Source organism: Macaca mulatta, chromosome 9, assembly GCF_049350105.2.
Source record: "Macaca mulatta isolate MMU2019108-1 chromosome 9, T2T-MMU8v2.0, whole genome shotgun sequence".
In the NCBI taxonomy this organism is placed as follows: domain Eukaryota; kingdom Metazoa; phylum Chordata; class Mammalia; order Primates; family Cercopithecidae; genus Macaca; species Macaca mulatta.
Genome location: NC_133414.1, coordinates 139,183,628 through 139,205,625, shown reverse-complemented (window position 1 = coordinate 139,205,625; position 21,998 = coordinate 139,183,628). Strand labels below are relative to the sequence as shown.

At 44.4% G+C, this 21,998-nt stretch overlaps 2 protein-coding genes across 6 annotated transcripts in view; one reads left to right on the top strand and one right to left on the bottom strand.

Annotated features, from left to right (window-relative positions):
• The window catches only part of INSYN2A (inhibitory synaptic factor 2A), a 61,020-nt gene extending 41,292 nt beyond the window's left edge, over positions 1–19,728 (top strand). Inside the window, 2 exon segments of one of the 3 annotated variants that reach the window (NM_001193840.3) lie at positions 1,215–1,286; positions 17,139–19,728. In NM_001193840.3, the coding sequence (NP_001180769.2) occupies positions 1,215–1,286; positions 17,139–17,322 (256 nt within the window). In that variant the 3' untranslated portion in view covers positions 17,323–19,728. 3 annotated transcript variants of the gene reach the window in all.
• DOCK1 (dedicator of cytokinesis 1) overlaps positions 1–21,998 on the bottom strand; it is a 549,533-nt gene that overhangs the window by 299,385 nt on the left and 228,150 nt on the right. The gene's annotated exons all lie outside the window — the stretch shown is intronic.

Below are 21,998 nucleotides of genomic sequence, written 5' to 3'. Positions count from 1 at the left end.
TGTTACTCTGGTGAGTAGCTCTGTACATGGAAATTTGCCCCCAAAGTGTTTATAAGCCAATCCAGATGGAAGCTATTCTCCTGCCACAAATTTAACATTCCGGTTATCATGTCTGTGCCTGGACATAAAATAATATTCAGAAAATACAAATCTGCATGTTAAAAATGTCAGAGAGGAAAGGCTGGATGAAACAGGAGAAACCGTGAGAGCACAAAACACCCCCCAACTGTTCCTGGGTGGCTGGACCAAGAAATAGCCAAGGCAACTCCAGCCTGGTCCAGAAAATTCTCATCATCAACCCCTTTATGTGTATATAACCTTCAACAATATACTACAGAAAGACCCCAAGGTTATTATTATTAATTTTTTAACTAGGGGGGAGAATCAGCAACCTCCCCAAAAAGGCCAAAATCTGCCTGGCCTCGGGGGTCTGACAGAACTCACCAGAGAATAAAGTCAGAGAAAGTAATTCAGAAGTTATGGCAATGACAGTAAGACATTCTAACATAAGGCTTGGCATTTTTTTTTTCTCTAAAGAGCCAGAAAGTAAATGTTCAGGGATTTGCAGACCAAGAGGCAAAATTGAGGATACTAGAAATAGGTATTTTCATAAAAATTTTCACCATTTTATTGACAAAAGTAAAAACTTTATTGATGGACACTGAAATGTGAATTTCAGATCATTTCCATGTGTCACAAATATTATATGCTTTCAATTTCTTTTTCAAGCACTTAAAAATGTAAAATCCATTCTTAGTTTGCTGGACAAAACCAGGCCCCAGCGGGATTTGGCATGCAGGCCGCACTTAGCCAGTCCCGGTTCTAGCAGGACAGGCGGGGGTAGAGCAAACATAAGCCATGGAGTCAGCATATGTATCTGTGGTTGGTTTTTCCTCAAAGTTTCTTCAAAACACCATAAATCTGCATTGAAACATCTGATATTCCCTGTGCTTATAACAAAATTATATTATTTACTTCATCCAGGAGCGTATGTTCACTTCTAAATTTAATTTAAATACCATCTTAGCTGTAGTGTTGCATTGGTTCTGTACATGGAAAGCAGAGACAGGAGCAAACTGGGAAACACGCATTAATCAATTTCCATGACCATGATGAGCTTGGCATCGGGAAGGCATCTGATTTGAGGCATCTGCTCTATAAAGCCAGTGACCCCCAGCCACCGCTTGTAATGCTCTCCTGTTCTTATCTTGTAGGCTTTCATATCGGACGGGGCAAGACACAGCTAATTGTGACACATGCAGGAACAGTGCATGTATTATCTATAGGTATGTTAACGTTCTCCTCTTCCCACTTTCTTATTATGAGTGACAAATGATGTTTACCCACAAATGCAAGAACAATCTGGGGCCATGCTGGGATGATTCTATCAGACAAAAAGGGAAGGACCTTACTTGACTGTAATTCTAAGCTACCTCCAAATACTCCACCCCAAGTATAGAACCATGGGATGTGGGAGAGCTTGAACCCATTTACCTTGCAAATGTATCTTAGTGGTTTCAAGAATTGGTATAAGTTTGATGGCTTGCTCCCTTGGAACCGATAGCCATGAGCCCTGGGCTGTGTGTTCTGGAAAGGTTGTAAAATATAGTCCCTTCAGAGGGTATAGATCAAAGGCTTGAAACCACACCATGTGTGCTAGGAATACCATGGGAAGACCTGGGCTGCTCACACCAAATGTGGAATTTTATTTCCTGGGAACTCTCAAGGATTGTGCCGCTTGCCTGTCTCCGGGCAGAATCCCCTCTCCAGAGCCCCTACAGCTGTTCTTGTGGTTTTTAATTTGTTGTTTGTATGACTGACATCAACAAGAATACAGCAGAAACTCCCAACAGGAAGAAGCTGTGTTTGGCTTTCATCAGTAATTTAGGATTTTAAGATATAGTCAAAACCTTCAGAAGGATTGCTATCCTTTTTTCTTTTCTTTTTGCAAATGTAATTTTTCACAAAATATAAAAGTAGTGAGAAATGTTATAAGTTCTTTTTTTTAAAGTTTAGACTGGAGAATAATTTTAGTGATCCACCAAATTATCAAAAAACAATTATCAAACCAAACACCCTCTAAAAAGTTACTCAAAGTTACTGTCCTCTACATTAAGAACACAGACATGGGGAGAGCAAAGAGGCTTGAGGTTACACAATCTTGAACCCATCAGGGTTCTCCCCCAAGGGAAAGCCTAGATCTGGCCATCTATGCCTCCGATCCAGACAGAGCATCCCAGCCTCCGGCCTAGGTTCCTTAAAAGCAAAAGCAAAGTTGGGTCACCTGGAGACCTTGTCTCGGAGGAGGCAGAAGAAACCACAGATAGAGATGGGCACCGAAGTCCACATTAGCACATTCCTTAACCGCAGAGGTTCTCAATCAGTGGGCCATTTGCAAAGTCTGGAAGAAGACATTTTCAGTTGCCCACAGCTGAGGAGCTGCTGCTGGTTATCTAGCAGGTAGAGGCCAGGAATGCTGCTGACATCCTATGCTGCCTGCACAGGGCAGCCCCCCAACCAAGAGCTATCCAGTCCCAAACGTCAATAGTACTGAGGCTGAAAAAGCCTACCTTACAGAAACCACGCCCACCTTAGAGTGTTGTAAGAGGCACACACAAACTGGTAAGGCCTCCTGGCAGAAGGAAGGGAGGAGGGGCCCCTGCAGCAGCCTGGCACACCAAGCTGCTGACTGTTCTTGGCAATTGCCAATGAGGAGGTTAAAATGAGGCATCCATGCAGGTCTTTTCTTCAACAATTCCTCCAAATTAGAAACTCAATGATAGCAACAGATCAGAGAAGTTTGCTTAATGGGAAACTTTTCACTCCACTCATATTGCAAAAGAGAATTCTGAATCAACAATGAAGGGTTATAATGCTGACCCAAAACTACCCTTCACTAACATCAGTACGTTAGGCAGTGCAGAGTGCAGATGACCCGGCATATACTCAGAGTTCAGCTTCTGTCACTTTGGGAGCTAAAGTTCATACTGTCTTTAACACAACCAAGCAACAGTGAGTCAAGACATCCAGGGTAGGTTCAGAGAATGAGCTGTTCAGCCTAAACCTACGTAATATTCTGTGGGGGATCGGAAAAAAAAAAAAAAATAAATAAATAAATAAATATATATATATATATATGAATACTGTCTAACATAACTGAAATAATATAAATGAATTTAGCTCTAAATCCAGAACTCACTCCTATAAAAAGTGATATTAAAAGTGACTGAGTAAGTATCTGAAGGGCAGAAATCTGTCTTTTCAGGAATTACTCGAGTGGTCACTGTTTTGAACTGGCTCAACCACCACTCTACATGAATCCCAATACATCAGCCACTGGTCCACTTGCTAAAAGAACTGGGAGTGACCAAGCACCACAGGAATTTGCCAAGATTTAGGAAGACTCACTAGGTAGAGAGTGAGGCACTGTGATTGCTCTGATTATCTCATATGAACAGGGAAAATGCATGACTACTCATTGAGAATTTTACTGCAGATGCAATTTTACAGACGGGTGATTTTGGTGGCATCCTCAGAAACTGAATAGAGATGTGGCCCTCGATAGCCAGCAGACCCAACTGTCACCCCCTTATAAATGGGAGAAGCATCCTGGAAGAGGTAGTGTTTGAGGAAAAGTGGAATTTTAGATCTTTCTTTCCTGATTTTTAAAATCACTCCCTTTGGAGTGATCACAATGACAAAACATCCCTACAACAGCCAAACTTCTGCTGCAAACAGAAGTTACCCTGGAAGGCTTTTGGTCCCAGGACGTCTGCAGAGTAATATTTCGGCTGGATTCCCACTGCCTCCCAAAGCCTTTATTTCATTGAGTCCTGTCAATGAAACAAACTAGTGTGAAACTCAAGAAATGAACCAGTATTCAAATAAAGACTGCACTATGACTACCAAGTTGAACATAGAGCTCATCAAATGCTGCTTCCTAAATTCCCTCTCATGTTATAACGGAAATAATTAAAGTTTAACAATTACTCTTAAGGTGGTTATTATGTTGGGTAAGAGTTTTCTGAGGTCTGTAGGAAGAGATGATAATGGGAGTGAAAGCTCACTTCTGGTCCATTAATGGAAAAATCAATCAACGGGGAAATCATAAAAAAAGACATGTATCTAACTTAAACATGTTATTTTAATTTGAATTGCATGAATTGAAATCTCACATTTAAATGATTTCAAGTTAGGGCAGCCTTCAGAGGTGAGGCCCAGATGTTTCCGTTGAATGTGGGCACCCCCACTACAGTTCCAAGTTATCCACCATGAGTCACACCAATTTTCCTGTCTTTAAAGTGGAGCAAAGGTGGCAGAATCTGAGATCAGAATCCTTCTGAATCCATACTTGGCCTATCCCTACCTTTTTCATTGTATATTTTGTGGCAGCCCACTCTTTCCAAAGCATTGAACTCACAGCAATGACTATCTTCTCATGCCTTATTGGTTCGCATGACATTCAATAATCACATCATTTCAATAGTGGGTACTAATTGTATAAACAGGTCCAGGAACAAATCTAGCATCCTCTCGGTAAGCATGAAACTTGAGAAGTAAGAACAGAGAGTCACAGGACAAAGACTGAGCAGTCAGTCGGTTAAGGGTGCCAACATCATGGGTGCACCACTTACAGCGTGAAAGGCCAGGGCCATGTGGTTAATCTACTATGTCAGCTAAGAGGGCTTATGTAATCCTATCTGACTACCAAACACTGGTATACTAGGAGGAACAGATACTTGGACTGGCTGTGGGAAGCCTCAGGTCTGTCTGATTCTGCCCCGGAGGCTGAGCGTTGCTGATACACAGGGACAGGTAACTTCCCTCAGGGTCCCACTGAGCAAAGAGAAAGGGGAGGGTAAGCAATGGGGACTGAGCTGGATGACTTCGCAGCTTGCGGTCAGTCCTGTGAGTCAACCCCCAAATGTCAGAAGCTTAAGAATAGAAGTTTCTTTGGTAGAAAACTGTTCAAAACCCAGTGAGTCCCTGAGCACGAAGAATCACCTTTTCAGGTGACCCAGTAGCAGTGCACATGGGGGGCCACAGCATCGCGGAAGTATAGACTCCCAGTGAGCCAGAGGGTGTCTCCAAATTTCAAAGGCTTTACAAATCTAAGTCCATGTCTTGTTCTCACATGAAAACTTACAGGCAAGTCCTCCTTCAATTCCTGCATACGAATCTGTAGAGATACAACCCCAGCAGCAGGAGAAAGTGTAGCTCAGGTCACAGTCCCTGCGGTCGGGTCAAAGCCTGGCTCTTAGTTGCAAGGGCCTCAATCCGGGAACTCAGGAACTTTGCTGTGAGTCCCCACACCACCATTACAACCCACTTCTCCATGTGCACCGTGGGATGCCTGGAACACCCTGGGATTGGGTAGCTTAAAGGAATTTCAAAATAAATCTTAAAATGTCACATGACTGTGGTTGTCCCAGAGGCTTGAGAACAGGTGGGGCCATCACAGCTGCCAGTGTTCACACATTGTAATTTGTCATACTCTGCTTTCTGGAAGGCCAAAAGCCCTGGAGGGCAATGAATTTGACCCTGCCTGTCTTGCATTTAAACACTGCTTTTCACTCGAAATCCAATTACCCTCTCCGAGCAGCATAGCTGTCCATCGTGTTTCCAGTAATGCCTGGCCCAGGGAGATGAAGAGGATACTGTGTTCAAGACCTGGCTGCCTGGGGCTTTAGCAACACAGCCCTGTAATAAATGTGTACCTTTGCCATGGGAGACGGTACATATTTCTCTATGAAAAATAATTCTGTCATGGAAATATAGAGGACTAGGAAAAAGCATCAAAAGGACAAAAGGTCTTGATGCAATTTCAGGGAGAAAAAAAACCCACCAGTACGACAAGCGAAAGGTGAGACACATCAGCCCGTGAGGGCCTGCCACTACTTGCAAGGTTAGGGCTGAGCTTCTGCCCTCTCTCTTGGGTGGGGTGTCTGTTCAGTCTCCAGGTCCTCTGGGGTTGCACTAAGGCATCATCGAGGTCCCTTCCAGATCTGAAATCCCAGGAACTGCTTCTTACAATTATGCAAGGGATGGAACTATGGGCTTCCAGAGACAATGCACAGAAGGGTAAAAATGTGGAGAGTCACAAGGCATTTCTCAGCTGAAAAACACCTCTCCCTTATTGGCAAATCTACTGACTCAGAGCTGAGTAACCTTCTTCAGCAGAGGATTGATGGGCTTCCTCCTAGACCACTGAAACTCCAAGTACCAAAAGTGGTATTTTTGACAAATTTTGAGATGGTTGACACAGCTACATTGTTTTCTAAGATGACAGGCATCCCTTCGGTTGTGATCTAGACCAATTGTGCTACTCTAATTAAAACCATCTCAGCATGAAAGAAGATTAAAAGAGATTCCAGTTTTCGTTTTCTTTAGTAAAACTTTTCTGGCTTATCTTCCATATTGCTTGTCAAAATATGCTGTAATTATTTCAGAAAATGTTTTATGGATAAATTACTAATATAATCTTTGCTCATAAGCAGTTGAAATTTCTTCTCTCCAGCCCTATTTTGGTAATTCTTTTGTCAGACTAATCTGATGAGTCACACCACTGATGATTCACCTTTTGTTCAGATGTGGTTTCAGAAAGGAACAATGAAACATATCATTGCAAACCAGCCATTCTCTCCTTTGCTGAAATGGTTAATTTGTAAAATAGTACTGCAACAAAATGGCCTGAATTCTAATTTGTACATTTTCATGAAAATAACATGGACCAACTGCAACCCAAAGGCTTTTGGAGATGCAAGCAATATTTAAAAGATAACAGGAATTCTGACTCAGATTCATTAAACAGCATCTTTCCCAGAATTTAGAATCTTCTTGTAAAATGGTAGAATTCCTACCATTAGTTCCAAGCCCTGAGTGACCACATCCTCCTGGAGCACGCCATGCCTGCTTCATTTCTGGATCATCACAGCCACCACAAAAAGTGGCCTCGAGTGACATTAATAATTCTGCAGTGGATCAATGAGTGGGCTTGGAACCTGACTGGTTGGGAATGCCATAAGGCTCCATGCCACTTGTCTGACACCACAGAGAGGAGGAGCTTGTGAAATGCCTTGCTGTGTATGCCATGCTTTCACCATTTGATATGATGGTCAAGGACAGGTGGGATTTTTTTTTTCTTTTTCTTTTTTTTTTTTTGAGACAGGGTCTCGCTCTGTTGCCCAGGCTGGAGTGCAGTGGTGCAATCTCAGCTCACTGCAACCTCCGCCTCCTGGGTGGAAGCAATTCTTCTGCCTCAGCCTCCCGAGTAGCTGGGACTACGTGCGTGCACCACCATGCCTGGCTAATTTTTGTATTTTTAGTAGAGATGGGGTTTCACCATATTGGCCAGGCTGTTCTCAAACTCCTGACCTCGTGATCCACCCGCCTCAACTTCCCAAAGTGCTGGGATTACAGGCATGAGCCACCACGCCCGGCCAAGGGACAGGTGGAATTTTAAATAACCACTTTGATAAAAATGTCTTAGCCCTTTCCGTTTGGGGTCCTAATGGGCATTAATTGAACAGGCGTTTTTCAAGGGACCTCCTCAGAGACAAGCTCTGCACCAGGCACTGGGAGACTGGGAGGAGTGTGAAGCTGCTACAGACAACTCCATGCATGCCCCTTGCCCTGGGACCCTGGGATGAGGGTCAGGGCAGAGCTGTGGCGAGAGGGCCCCTTGCCCTGGGACCCTGGGATGAGGGTCAGGACAGAGCTGTGGTGACAGGGAGCCCTCTGTGCTGAAGGTGGGAACCACAGGTGCAGGACGTAAAAGGCAGGTGAGGAGGAGGTTAAGGAAGCCAGGGTGCCCAACCTGGCAAAGCAGACTCCAAGAAAAAGATAATCGTGGAGGGAGGCCAGGTTAGGGAGGATTTGGATGGTCTCTCTAGAGCCCTCCAGGCTAGAGAGTTAGGAACAACTGGCAGGAAGTAAGAGGAGAAACAGCCAGCGCATCCCCAAGGATGGACAGGAAACCTCACGACCCGTGAACACTCCCCCTTACAGCAGCTGGAGAACGTCCCAGTCCATCACAATTTTTGACGGCTTCTCAAGCAGGAAGCTCCCAAAGAGGGCAAGTGCCTTCCCCAAATGACTGGAGGATTTCAGGAAAGATGAGGAAAATATCTAGTATTATGAGATTAAATGAAGAATTCACAAAAGTGATGGGTTGCATTTTCTCACATCATCCTCGGTAATTTATTGCAACACCAATAAGACCACAAAACAGAGGGTGCAAAGAGTTCTAGATAAAATCACACACACTGGCACTTCACTGATTCTGAGTGTATTGCAAAAAGCAAGCTGGTCAGGGTAGTGCACGATCAAGACAGCCGGCAGAACCGGGCGCCTCCTGACTAATGAAGTCCTATTGTTACGAGTGGTAATTGCATTTGTGTGCAGAATCCGTGCCAATTCCAGCCTGTCCGGAGCCCACTTGGAGTGGAGTCTCTGCAGCCTTTGTCATTCAGCGATTATCTCTTTATGGAAGTGCCCTTTCCAGCCCTGCTTCAGTGACCACCACTTGTGCATATTAAGTTCTTTAGCAGCATGAACTGAGGTGGGGGGAGTTTCCCTTTTGCCTAACGTTTAGCGCTCCGTTTCTAGTATTTACCGTGAGTGACAGGGTGGGAAGATGACGAAAGGAATCCCTGAATGACACCTTACACAATGTTATTCTGGGTAAGGAAATATTTTTGTTTAATGAAGTCACGAAAAAAGAATGATTTTGACAGACCTCAAAATTCTTCTTGAAAATTCCCAAAGCTAATAATCCAAGTTTTTTTCTTTTCTATTTGAAATCTAAAAATATATTATTTATATCCCTCGCATATGTATGGATTTAGGCTTAGTCATTTTTACTAATGTTTAGTAACACCTTAATTCTCTTATTTAGATGCTATAAAACTCGTTACAGCCGTAAAACTGAAAACTGATTAGCCATCTCAACATATTATTTGTGGAACAATTCGTTAAAATTTATTAGCAGAGAAAGGCTAATTATACTGATAGTCACAGCCTTTGGTTATACCCCAAGGTCAAAGTTAAGGAGGCATTTACCAATGTCCAAAATAGCATGAGGGGGCTGCGCTGTCAGTTTCATGGGAAGATAAAGATAATTCAGTTTTAGAGGAGTATGGAGATTTTTCTGGGGGTCAATACAGGATGCAGTCCTGGTCACAATGTCCCGGGCTAGGTCATAGGAAATTCCATGGGGAATAGAGTGACTAGGGAATTGAGTGGTGCGGGATCCCCGGGGCAGGCTCTTCCTCTGAGAGGCGTCTTGAAAGAACCTGTTTGAGAAGGGACCTCCTGCAGGAATGTGCAGGCTGACGTTTAGAACGGTCACTGGTGACACCAGACGACACACACAAGCAGCCAATGGTTTCCGTGTGTGATGAGAACTATCACTGCTGCATTTAGTGGAGGTGACGCTCTCAGCGGGTATCAGGATGGAATGGGAGCTCCTGACCACATCTAAGAACAAGGGTTCCAGGCTGGTGGCCCAGGGAGGCAGGGTGGCTTTGTAGCCTTCCCTCCAACACTGGGAGCCCGGGACGTCACCCGTCTCTCTAGACAGACGCACTCCCATCTTCGAAAGGAGATGGGCAGGCAAGGTGATGGTCCTAGTCATGGGAGCCCACTCAGGGTTGGGTTGGCCATGAGGGACTCACAGCAACCAGCTTAGAACAGGAGGACAACAGCCCTGCCTTTTCAAGGCAGTTATAACACAGTTTCTGACAAAAGTCGGAAAACTGGCTGCTCTTCGCTGAGGTCAGGAACAGCAGTGTACTGCAGGCTACGTCTAAGAAGGGACTGACCCCTCGGATTATCACGACCCATCTCCCTGGCTTCCTAGGGGGATGGCATAAGATATGCTTCCTAGACACATGGCAGTGCTGTTAGTCATGGGGTGACTTTCCTCGTGGAGAACTTACGATGGGCAGAGGCTTTCCAAATGACTTGGGTCTGCCTCTGCTCCTCGGTGACACTATTTATGGGATGCCAGGTTCTCCAACCCCTGTGCATCTGACCTGCCCTCAGACCCAGGCACCTAGATGAGGCGTAGGCCCCAGAGCCACAGGTGCACTGCAGAGAGTGCCGCAGGTAGGATGGGCACCTAGGATGAGCTTCAGTCAAGCAAGGCCTCCAGTATGGTCAGGGAAAACATCCAAGATGCATTCAGAAAGCTCAGCTCATCGTCTAACTATAACTTTGGATCCTTTGTAGTAAAATATATAGCTAGGGTATCTGGCTAATGCTCTTTTAAAAAAACTATAATCATAATTGCTTGTTCACAGCATACCAGGAAAAGGGGACAGATCTTATAGTTTGAGTGTCAATATCATGGATCAGCCATTTATTCTGATATTTTAAGCCCTACAGTGATACCATAAACATTGATTAAGGCACCTACTATGTAAAATAGTGGTAAAGGAAGGACACGAAGTTACAGTGAATCATTTCTATGTTTGAAGTGTCGAAAAGCTAGTAACTACAAATCACTGATATTTTAAACTATTAGGATGAGATCCATGCATAATATATATAATATAGGCACATAATATAGGAATAGTATATAATAAAGTATATAGACAGAATAAATAGAATTATACAAATGTATATATTTTAAAGGAAAACAGAAAATAGGGCAGCAGCACTTTGCTGAGATTAGAAGTGAGGGGATTTGGTTCAGTTCATCAGTTTATTGCAATTCAACAAACAAATAGAGCAGATTCGGAGCCGGCACTGTGTTAAATACACTGCGGACAAAAGAGGAATTTAAACATGGTCCATCCCTCTGAGTTCCCAGACCTGGGGAAAACAGCTGTGATCCCACAGCAGACAGGCTCTCATAGAAACCTGGAGACAATGCTGCCAGAGCGGTAACTCATCCCGGAGGTGTGTGGATGAGGCAGGATGGAGGGTGGACTTCGTTATTCTAGAAAATCCACAGAAAGAAGGGGTGATGTGTCACCTAGGTTTTCAGGGATAAGCAGGGATTTGAGAAGGAGTTTGCCAGTCTTCCTAAGGTGACTCTGGTAACTGGAGTGGGAGAGAATACAGACTGAGGGAGGCTAAGCTGTTCCGATGGCCAAGGAGAAAACTGCTGGAGTTCTGGACTAGAGCAGCGGAAGGTGGGTGGAAAGGAAGGACAACGGGTGTTTTGAGGGTAAATCCACTCGACCCAGGGATGCAGAGGCAGGAGGAGCAAGTCGAGCTAGATTCCAGGGTCTGCAGTCATCCGGGGCGGTGAATGGGGACTGCAGGCTGAGTCTGGAAGGACAGAGATGCAGACAGGGGGAAAGATCTGGTTCTGGACATGCTGGCTTTCCAGGGCCTCTTAGATATGCACACGGAGATGTGTTCAGAAGAGAACAACAAATATTTGGGGTCCTGGTTCTTATATAACCTGGAGAGGGGGCCAGGGTCACATCCATAAACCAAGGCCCAGAAAGGACTTGCCTAAATTCACCTCTCATACAAGGGGGAGAGCGAAACCTGGGATTGGGACCCCAACTTTCAGCTTCCTCTGGACAATGCTGGTGTTGCCCATGGCGCTCACATAAAACTGGCCAAGTTGGCACCAACGTCAGTTGACATAAATGGTTGTGCTTTGGGGACATGGCTGGTCCTATCCAAAGCTACACAATAAAAGCCAGCCCATATCTCAGTTCGCCTGCCCTCCTGGGCCTCGGCCTTGTTCCAGGAGACCCCTGTGTGAAGTGGGAGCACATCTCGTCCATCACTTCACAGCCAAGCACACTCAGGTCCCCAAGGTGAGGTGATTTAGCCACAGAGGCAGAGCATGAGTCAGCGCAGAGCCACAGTTAGTACTGGGGAGACTCCGAGATCTAATTCAAAGAGAATGAAAGGCAGAGGCCTCTGACCTGCTGGCCACCGAGCCACACGGCCCTGTGGAGGCTGGAGACCCCAAAGACTAAGGGTTTTCTTCCCTTCCAGAAAACAAGCAAGCTCCAGGGCACCAGACTGTCCTGCTTTTAATTCTTAACTGATACACACAGGCGACTGGAGAAGGCAACTTTAAAAACGTGTTCCTCTTAAATTATCTTGAGGATTCAGTGACAGCTTGCTAAAGAAACTGTGGCAGGGCCTGAGTATTTATAGGAGCATGAGACAAACAGAGAATAAGCTGGAGAAGCAAGAAGGATGCCGCTCTGCAAAATCGCATGCGGCAGCGGGGAGAAGTGTTACTACAAAGCCTAGCACAGTCTCTGGGAAGAAAATAAAGCTTGGGTGCAGGCTGGAGAGCAGCCTGAGATGTAGGGCAGATTCTTCTTTCTTTGGAAATGTACAGAACAATCATGTTGTAAGAAAGTTCCCACACTTAAAACTTTTATTTTGAAAAGGGAAAGACCAACCAAGAAATTAAATCTCTCAGTTGCTTTAATCATGCATCACAGGGCGTTGCCAAGAGCACAGCGAGGGCGACACAGCCCCAGGGCACCGAGTGTTTGGGTGGATGATTCCCTTATCTGGAGGGAGAATGGAGGTGCAGGCAGGGAGAGGGCTACAAAGGTAAATCCCTACAGTCCCCAGGGATTCGTGTCTTGTCAACATCCCCAGCCGTCCAGGGATCTTCCCTTCTCACCCAGCGAACTCTGCAGCCTGTGTTTGAGGTGTTTATAGGACAGAACACCCCGCACAGGTAAGGCTGGCCTGGCTCCAGCTGCTTCAGACTCATGCTTTGAATCTCAAGAATCAGGACTCTTTCCAGGTTGCCGCTCCTCCCCAGGAGTAAGAATTCCTCATGACAGGGACACTCCCCCGCCCATGCATTACCAACACCAGATCCCTCCAGCAGGAAGCAGCAGCACCACCCTCGGCTTCTGGCCTCCTGAGCTGCTGGAGAGGGGCCTGGGAGGTTGCAGCCGGGCTGTGCAAAGCCACAGCCAGAGTCCTGAGAAACCACAACAAGGTTTGGAGCCCCGGCTTCCCATGTGCCTGTGTGGCTGTAGAATGAGCCGCTGCGCTGGAGCCGCCCTGGGAAAGCAGGTCCACACAGCATGTCTGGAGGCCTGGGACCATGATGGTGCTCAGAACAAACATCGCCCAGAAAACATCGGGCTAGACCTCCACCTTCTATCCACAAAAAAGTGAAAAGGGGATAAAGTGACACTCAGGCTCCCCCTTAGCACAGCGACAGTGGCAGCTGGTCACTCACAAGCAGACCCTGCTGGCCGCACCCATCCTATCCAAGATCTTACTGTAGAATCCTAGAAGACGGGAAGGAGGGGACTGTGGCATGGGAGCCAGGCTCCAAAAAGATCCTGGAGTGTGTCTTGCAGAAAACGTTTCAGGATCTTCGATAAGTTCTGACAGAATGGAACCAGGCCACAGACTCCATCTGGAGTGGTCCTGACGCTGCCTCCAGGCAGAGCTCTATTTGTTTGTGGCAAGGAAGGGGTCTTATTATGGGAGGACGCAACTTAATTTTTGGCCAAAATAAAGCAGTCCTGGGCAACTGGGACTAAAAGTGAGGTAGAATTTGCCTTTTTTTTTTTTTTTCTTCAAGACAGAGTCTCACTTTGTTGCCCAGTGTGGAGGCAACCTCCGCCTCCCGAGTAGCTGGGATTCCAGACATGCACCATTACATCCAGCTAAATTTTGTATTTTTAGTAGAGATGGGGTTTCACTATGTCGGCCAGGCTGGTCTCGAACTCCTGATCCAAAGTGACCCGCCGCCCTCGGCCTCCCAAAGTGCCAGGATTACAGGCGTGACCCACCGTGCCTGGCCAGAATTTGCCTTTTAAGACTCTGTTCTCATTCATTAATTCTAGCAATATTACTTAGGCAACTGCCAGGACCCAGCCCCTGCTGCAGTTGCTGGGAACAGAAAGAGGATGACGGCATGGCATCCCCTGGTTATGGTGCCTGCATTCGAGAAGATGCATTTAGGAAGATGAAGGCAAGTAATATGGGAACAAATAATTATGTGGTTAGTGCAAAAACAAATAAGGAAGGATGGATTGGGCAACCTTTCAGAAGGTGGTCAGACAACAAGGAGGTTATGTAGACCTGAGAAACAGTGGGCCAAGGAGTGCCAGCCATGCCAAGAGCCCAGAAAGGCATTTCAGGTGGGGAGAAAGTGATAACCATGAAGCAGGCAGCAGCAGACAAAGATGTAGCCCCAAGTAGGGCAACCAACCCTCCTACCACCGGTCTGCCAGGCAGCAGGAAGGGAAAGCTGAAGCAAGAGTCACGGGCCCTCCACCAGGCAGGCCCCCAGGCACTATCTGGACAAACCGCTGGCTCAAATACAGAGGGAGGTCTATGTGCAGGGCAGTCCCAGTGCCCTGGAACATCTAGCAGCAGCTTTTCTCCAAGTCCACTATTCTGACCAGAAGAGCAGGTGTTGCTGCCTTTTGATCCATTTAGCTGTTAAGACTAAAGGGACTTTTGTTCGATGTCAGCCAGTTGGCCAGACTGTTAACCTTCTGATGCTGTCCCCTCCAGTCAGGTTCCTGCTTCAGACTCAACCCAGAGACTCGGTGTGTCAAACTCAACCTAGAGACTTGGTGTGGTTCCCCCAAGAAAAGTCCTTGAGCAGGAAGCAGTGTCCAGAACAATACACATTATTCCTTTGCACCTCTGCACACGTTGCCTGGCTGGTGCATGGGCATCATCCCACATGCAAATCCACTGCAACTCACACGTGACAGATGGGGAGATGGGCTGGGGGGCGGACCTCAGGGTCAACTCGCTGGCCACCACTGTGGGCATTTCCAAGTGGGCCCTCACAGACTCACAAGTGCCCTCTACCAAGGAATCTGCCTCTGGTGGCAGATTCCCAGGGCAGCGTAATGGGGAATGCAAACAGGAATCAACTCGACAGATAATCGAGTCATTCTGTTAACAAGAACTCAGATTAGATTATTCTGTGATTACATGGTTCCTTGGTGTGATAAATTGGTTAATAACAGGATTCCCAATGTAGTTGCTTAACGGGAATTCAATAATTACAGGTAGCCAGAATTGTACTGTTAGCCTAGGAGATGCTAGCACCTTCTCTCGTTTTAATAACCCAAAACCAACCTGGGGCTGTCGAAAGGGTTACGATCTGGAGAACACACCTTTGATATTACCGAAGCACTTGGTAAAATTACGCTCCTGTACCTAACATACCATATATTCACAGGTTCGATTGACAGGCTCCTGTTTTCCTTGTTAAATGTCCAAGTTGAAGAGATCCCCAATAGATACCTTTATTACTTAGCTCTTGTTTCCATTATAAGATTAGTGATCAACAGATAATAATGGTACAATAATATTTAAATTGCATCTTATAGTTTAGGAGGCTCGTCCACGGGCATTCTTTGGTGGGGAGAGACTGTTACCACAATTCAGCAATTACGATAGCCAGGGAAGGAACTATTATCTCTCCTTGAAGTGAATGAATTGAAGCTTAACGAGCCCCCAACTCCCAAACCAGAATCAGGTGGAAGAGGCAGGGCGGAAATCCTATGTCCTTCTAATGCACCACATCACAGAACTGAGGCCCGAATTTCATTAATGCAGTATAGCCTTAGATTACACTTTCCACAATTGTCCTTAAGAGGGACTACGCCTCCATCATCACATAGTCTGGATTAGCAAGACTTCAATTCATGAGATTTTATTCTACTTCCTATAAATTAGAGCATAACTCAAAGAGGCTCTTTGAAAAAAGGGAAAAGGATAACTTGTTTTGGGAGCAGGAGGTTACTAGCCAAAAACTTCTCTGACAATTTTTTTTTTTAATTTTTTGAGTAATATTAGAGTCTTTGACAATGAGAAAAAATGGAACAGTGGATTTAAAACGTGAAATGGCCCATTAGATGGGTCTTGAACTTGTTTTAAAACTCCAGATAATATAGCTTGGCTGTTTCTGTCTTTCCCAAACGTCAAAATTTGTCTAGGATTAATGGTTCTCTAAATCAATAGGATTTCATGTTTATAAATGGTTTATGGTTCCACTGGTTATAAAATGTTATGAGCTCATGCATTATCATCAACGCTGAGCCTTTACTGAAATCTGCTGACATTTAGTCTGGCATCCAGACCAGACATGGAAGGAGGACAGAATGGAATCCTCCCAAGGCCTGGCCCAGACCACAGAGGTCCCAAGGAGGGACAGGGCGAGCGGAGAGGGAAGCAAAGCTCCTCAATGCAGGGATCGTCACAGAAAAACGATGCAGGGACCGGGGGTCCTATCCTAATTGCCAAGGGGACCTGTTAAGACTCAAAGTTAGAAGATCAAATGTGGTCCTTTGCAAAGACATGGAGAAAAGAGAGGGCTCTAGACAAGCTGACAGCAATTTTCGGAGAAATCCTGTAAGAAATAACATAGTTCAAAAATCATCTTTCACACCATCTTCTAACACAAACATTATCACTGCTGGCAAATGTGCTTCCACATTGGCTCTGTGCTTGCATGCCGTGACTTGAGTGATGTGATTTTACTTTTGTGTTGTCTTTACTGAACACACCCCACACTTCTCCCAAATCAACTGTGGTTAGTAATGACGGAGTACCGTTCAATGGTGTTGACTCCATGAACACACTGTTCTCCCCAGCGATGGGCACTATGGCCCTTATGAGATTTTCAGACAGATAAGCTTTTGCCAAGGAGAATGTCAGCCAAGGTCATTTCCTTTCAGAATTGTTTTAGGTGGGAGGATCAGAGAAATCTATTTCTCTGATCTTGTGACACACTGCACAGGAACAGACCTTGCGTGCACTTGGTATAGATATACGAAGGTGACCCCCGCCCACTCATACTTTTGGTTTTCTGTTTTACTCCATGAAGCCTAGGTGAACAGACTGTGGACAAACAATGGAGTTATTCATATTTCACATTTTTCATTTCCACAAATACATACACCAACTGTGCACGGTAACACAATGTTAAAGATTCACCGAGAGAAGCAAGTAAGTTATTTTCCAAAGGAAGTGAGCCTACTTGAAATACTTCACGGCAGCACACAGCTGAAACATAGTGTATCGACTTGCTATTATTAAACCATAAAATTACATTATAAACAAACACTGGCCATGCCCAAATTTTGCTGTCACTAAGAGGGATCTTCATAGGGAAAAGATCAAATGCTAAATTCTTCACTCTCTCTCTTTTCTAGTGTGGAGCTGGATTTTAAGCAGCAAGAAGACAAACTCCAGCCAGTTCTGAGAAAACTCCACCCTATTGAGGAAACTCAGGTCATACCTTCGCCTTACTCTCAGGAGACTTACTCCTCAACTCCCAAGCAAAAATCCAAAACTGAATCTAAAAAGCACGGAAGATGGAAACTCTGGTTCCTTTAACACTCACGGTGTCTGGAGTCTCGAGGCCGTCTTTAGAACCCACTGGAGTTTAAGTCAACACTTTTCCAAAATGAATAGGATCGAGGGAACTGTGGTGCCCATTCAGGCACCTCCCACTTCTCGCCCTGCGTACCAAAAAGGCCTTTGTACCAACAGATAATTAACAGAATCAAGGTATTCCGTGTCACTCCTTGCCAGCTGTTCTTTGCAGTTCACTGATGTGAGATGTGAAATCTGAAATGAAACTTACATAGTCAAAGATGATAAGTAAAAATTTTCCCCCCACCCCCGATCCGCAAGTAATACATTATCAACCTGCAAGATGGCAGGCTGTCACCCTGTACACAGCTATAACTCATAATTATTTTCAAGCCTTGATTTTCTTTTTAATAATGAGAAGAAAAAGCAAGCCTTATGTTTGCGAAGGACTTCATTTTTATGTTTCATTTTGCAAATAAGCAGGGGGCGAGTGCAATTTTCAGCACATCAAATTCCGGAGAAAGCACAATTTTTTCAAGTGGTCGGAGACCATGAATAATCTCTAAAATGTGACTATATGTATATTTGCCTTCATGTGCTATAGCGCTAAGCCAAGTGACCACATCTCAGTGTCACACTGACACCTCAAAGTTAGCATCCTCTTCATCTTCAGACTTACGACATGTTTACTGCTCATTTTCCAAATGGCCAGCAGCCAGGAGTCCCCCCAAAGTCAGGATATGCCTTTAATCGCTACAAGTAGACAGGGTCAGAGCTATCAGACACTAAGCTTTCTTAGATCTCATTTTTAATCTTTTGGTACCCAAAGGCCAACTGATACATTCTGGCAAGAATCTGAGAACACACACAGAGATACACGATGGATAATCCAACTACCAATGAATCACAGGCATTCTGTGCCATGGCAGACAGTGTTTTTGTGGATCAATCCTCTGAGAAACTGTTAGCCATGGTAAGTGCAGCCAGACATGATATACAATTCATCATGCTTTGTATTAACAGTGGAAGACCTGACCATCTCAAAGAGAAATAGTGTGTTTAGTTTAGCTGCTACCGAGGGACAACATCGCCTACATTTAACCTATTAGTAAGTTGTACTAAACAACATACTTAGGGGAAAGCTGTGAATCAAATGTTTTTAGATATTTTTTAAATCAACAGTAACACTTAGAGTTCTCTCTTGATTACACATTGCAATGTAAATCTTAGTTCCTTTATTTTTTCACTCATTTCTTTGCACCTTGCAAGTATCTTTTTATAGAAATCAAATCCCCTAGTCTATTAATGCCTTTGTCTATCAATTTTTTTGATTTTCACAATAGGAAGTAGGGATCTTACTTTGCCTTTTTTTGGTACAACTTAAATTTTGAATAGTTTGTGAGCATACAGGAAAACCTAGTCTTGAAGTTTCAGTCCAGCAGTTTCACATCTAGCAGAGTGCTGACATGCACACCTCATCGATTAGATGCCAAACGCACAGTGGCTGACCTTGGTAAAAGGATCGCACCTGCTTTTATCAGAATGGAGCTACTTCTTGCCATGTATTTTCCTCCTGACTCAATAGCAAATCTGTTTTAGTTCTAAGTGTTTTGATTCTACAAGGACCTAGTGATCAGTAATCAGATCGGACCTTGAAAAAAAATGAAGAGTATATCGTGTAAACATTCTTTGGGGGCCACTCAAACAATACTGCAGTTGTATGCTTTAATTTAAAACACACACGTGCACACACACATCTTTTGCGGAAACACTATATGAGGTTCGAATCCCTGAATATCAGTAAAAGGAAATCAGAAATATTTTTGTGCAAGAACAATGAGGAAGTTGATCCTATAACATGAAGGAAGTGTAATTGTTTCATGTAAACATTTAAAAATGGGTTTCATGTTTTTTATACTGTTTTTAACTAAAGTTATAAAAATGTTTCCAACAAGTTCTCTGTCCTTTTGTTTTAAGAATCCCAACTATCTCAGTAAATTGAAATAAGGGTATTAGCAGTTTTCTAATCAGTAATACAAATCTGTCTAAACAAGAGGACATCCTAGTACACAAAATAATGTCACTGTTTCACACCAGTCTAGACCAAAAAGAAAAAAAAAATTAAAATGTTCAGAGTCAAAAAGGAACTTCTGAAGACAAACTAATTCCTCCCTAAAAATTAAAGTATGTTTAAAACGGAAAAAACTATTGTCAAAATCATTTCATAGTTTAATTGCAACTCGTCACTAACAGATGGTGATTCTTCTCTTGGAAAGATTCAAGTAAAAACTCTGATACAAAAGCAAGGTAAAACGCACAGGGTTCCCTTATGTAGATGTACACATGGCATTGCGTATAGAGATTAAATTATTATACTTGTCATTAAGTTCTTTATTAATTTTTAAATAAAAAAATCAAAGATGTTTTATGTGGCTATTAAACTTATTTCATGGCCTCAAAAATTGGGGAACATAAAAGTAATCTAAGAAAAGAATAATAAAGGAAGAATGTTTGGGCCGATAGGCATTTCATCGGTCTGCAGAAGACAAGAGCATCGTAAAGGCTGGGCCTGACCCACCAGCCAGAGCTGGCCTGGCCTGGGGAGGGGAGGGACTGACACATGCCCCCCCATGCACCCTGGCATGGAGTTAGGCCACCAGAAGACATGGTGGCATTTTAGAATGCACACAGGCTCACAGCAGGAGGTGTCTGAGGTTTAATTTTTAAATACCCTCAGAAGAGACGGCTAAATACATTGAGTGTTGTCAGAGTAAGCTGTGGCATGTAAATCTTGCCTCCACGGCCCAGGGAAGGTAGCGCCTCTCTAGATCTTCCATCGTGCACATCCCCAGCCTCAAGGGACCAGCGCCTTCTTCCTTTCTTCTTCCCCTCCCTAGTGGGAGATAGGCTGAGCGCCTGCCTCTCCTGCTGACACTAGCCTAATACTAACCCATCTGCACATGTGGGCTGGCGCTTGCCTCACCTGGACGGCCTAGGAGAGGAGAGGCCACGACCCTTTTTCCCAGTATCTGCAACCACGGAGTCCATGTGCAAGGGAGAGGGCACTGGAGACTGAGACTCGAGGCTCCTGCTACCATCACATGTTCTTCAGGGAGAAGAAGGGGGCTCCTTTTCTGACACATGCAGAAAGGGAAGGAAGGCCCAATGCACAGCCCAGAGCAGGCAGAGGGAGGGGTCTGTCCCATTCTATAATCATTTCTGAGCCAACTATTGGTGCTGCCTCAAAGGTCCTGTTCTACAGACACCCAGATACAATGAAGGGTGCCCACCACCCAGGTGCCCACCAGTCACTCTACAAGTGTGCAACTTACTTCCAAGAAGCAGAAATCCTGTAGTCCTGCATCTGCTCCTTCGATCTCTGACCTGCCAGCAGAAGATAAATGGGGAGAGGCTCAAAGCATGGGAAAACCTTGCTACCTTGGAAACAACTTAGGTAGTTGGCAGCGTTTCCCACGTACCCTGAGAGGCAGTTACTTATCTACAGCCACAGAGAACTGAGATGTGGCTGGACTATTGGGTGTAAATGGTGTCACAGTCATGGCCCAGCCTCAGGCAGACCAATTCCAACCTACAGTCACAAGGAGGATGACTTGCAACACTGTTTTCCTGGGAGACCACACGGGCATATCAGAACCAAGATACACAACCGTTAATTAAAACTGTGAAGACAGACCATCAAACAATGGCCTTTCCTAGAAGACAGCAAGAAAAGGAAGCAAGAAAGAGGCATGAACTTCTCTATGTCATGATGTTAGTAACACCATGGCCTGTTTAGAAAACCTGTCACTGATGGACCCATTCCTTGGGAGCATTTTTATTAGCAAGTGAAAGCTGATGTAATTACGAATCAGGGCAGTTTTGCTGGAGCAGTGTCACCTAAAGATCAGAGCAGCTGCTTCCCACACCAGCACGTCGTCTTTGATCTATAGAAACTCTACCACTAGCATATTTGCATGTGCTGCATGTGCAGCCACTTTATTTACTGAAAGTAAACAACTCTGTGGTGCAAAGATCAGAAAGAACATCCATTTCATGAACTGGCATAAAGTCATCATGCTACAGTGGATCCTATACATTCTGGTCAATGACAAGGTCGTTTTAAGTTGTGCAAAAATTAACTTAAGGCAGTCTGGTTTTGCAAATACCTTTGTAGGTTGGTATGAATATGTAAGGATTGCAAAGCATATTTTGCCCATTCAATAATGTGGTTTTTACTTCTTCTGCAGTAAACCCATAGCTGGTAACCAACCTTGAAAAAATACCAGGGTCACAGGAATATAAAAAGAAACCTAAAATTGCTGTAGCTGCCCCAAAGAAAAATGAACTTATAAAACCATTGTTGCACACATACATTTTAGGATGATTTTCTGAAAGCAGGCAGGTTTATTAGCAAACAGCACAATTATAGACATTTTTTATGATGATTATATACAAAAGCCAGACACTGTCTATTTGAAACATATTTTTTTTTGCAAATGATTTTAAAATCATTTTTAAAACACATTCATACTTAAACTCTATTACAATGGACATCTCAAAATGAATGCTCATGCATGGAGATATAACATCTTTGTGAAAATATTTGGTTATGAGTCTTGGGAAAAAGGCACTATTCACTGGGAAGCCAATTCTATTATACCATTTTCCAAATGAAGGAGCATGTCAGACCTTTATCA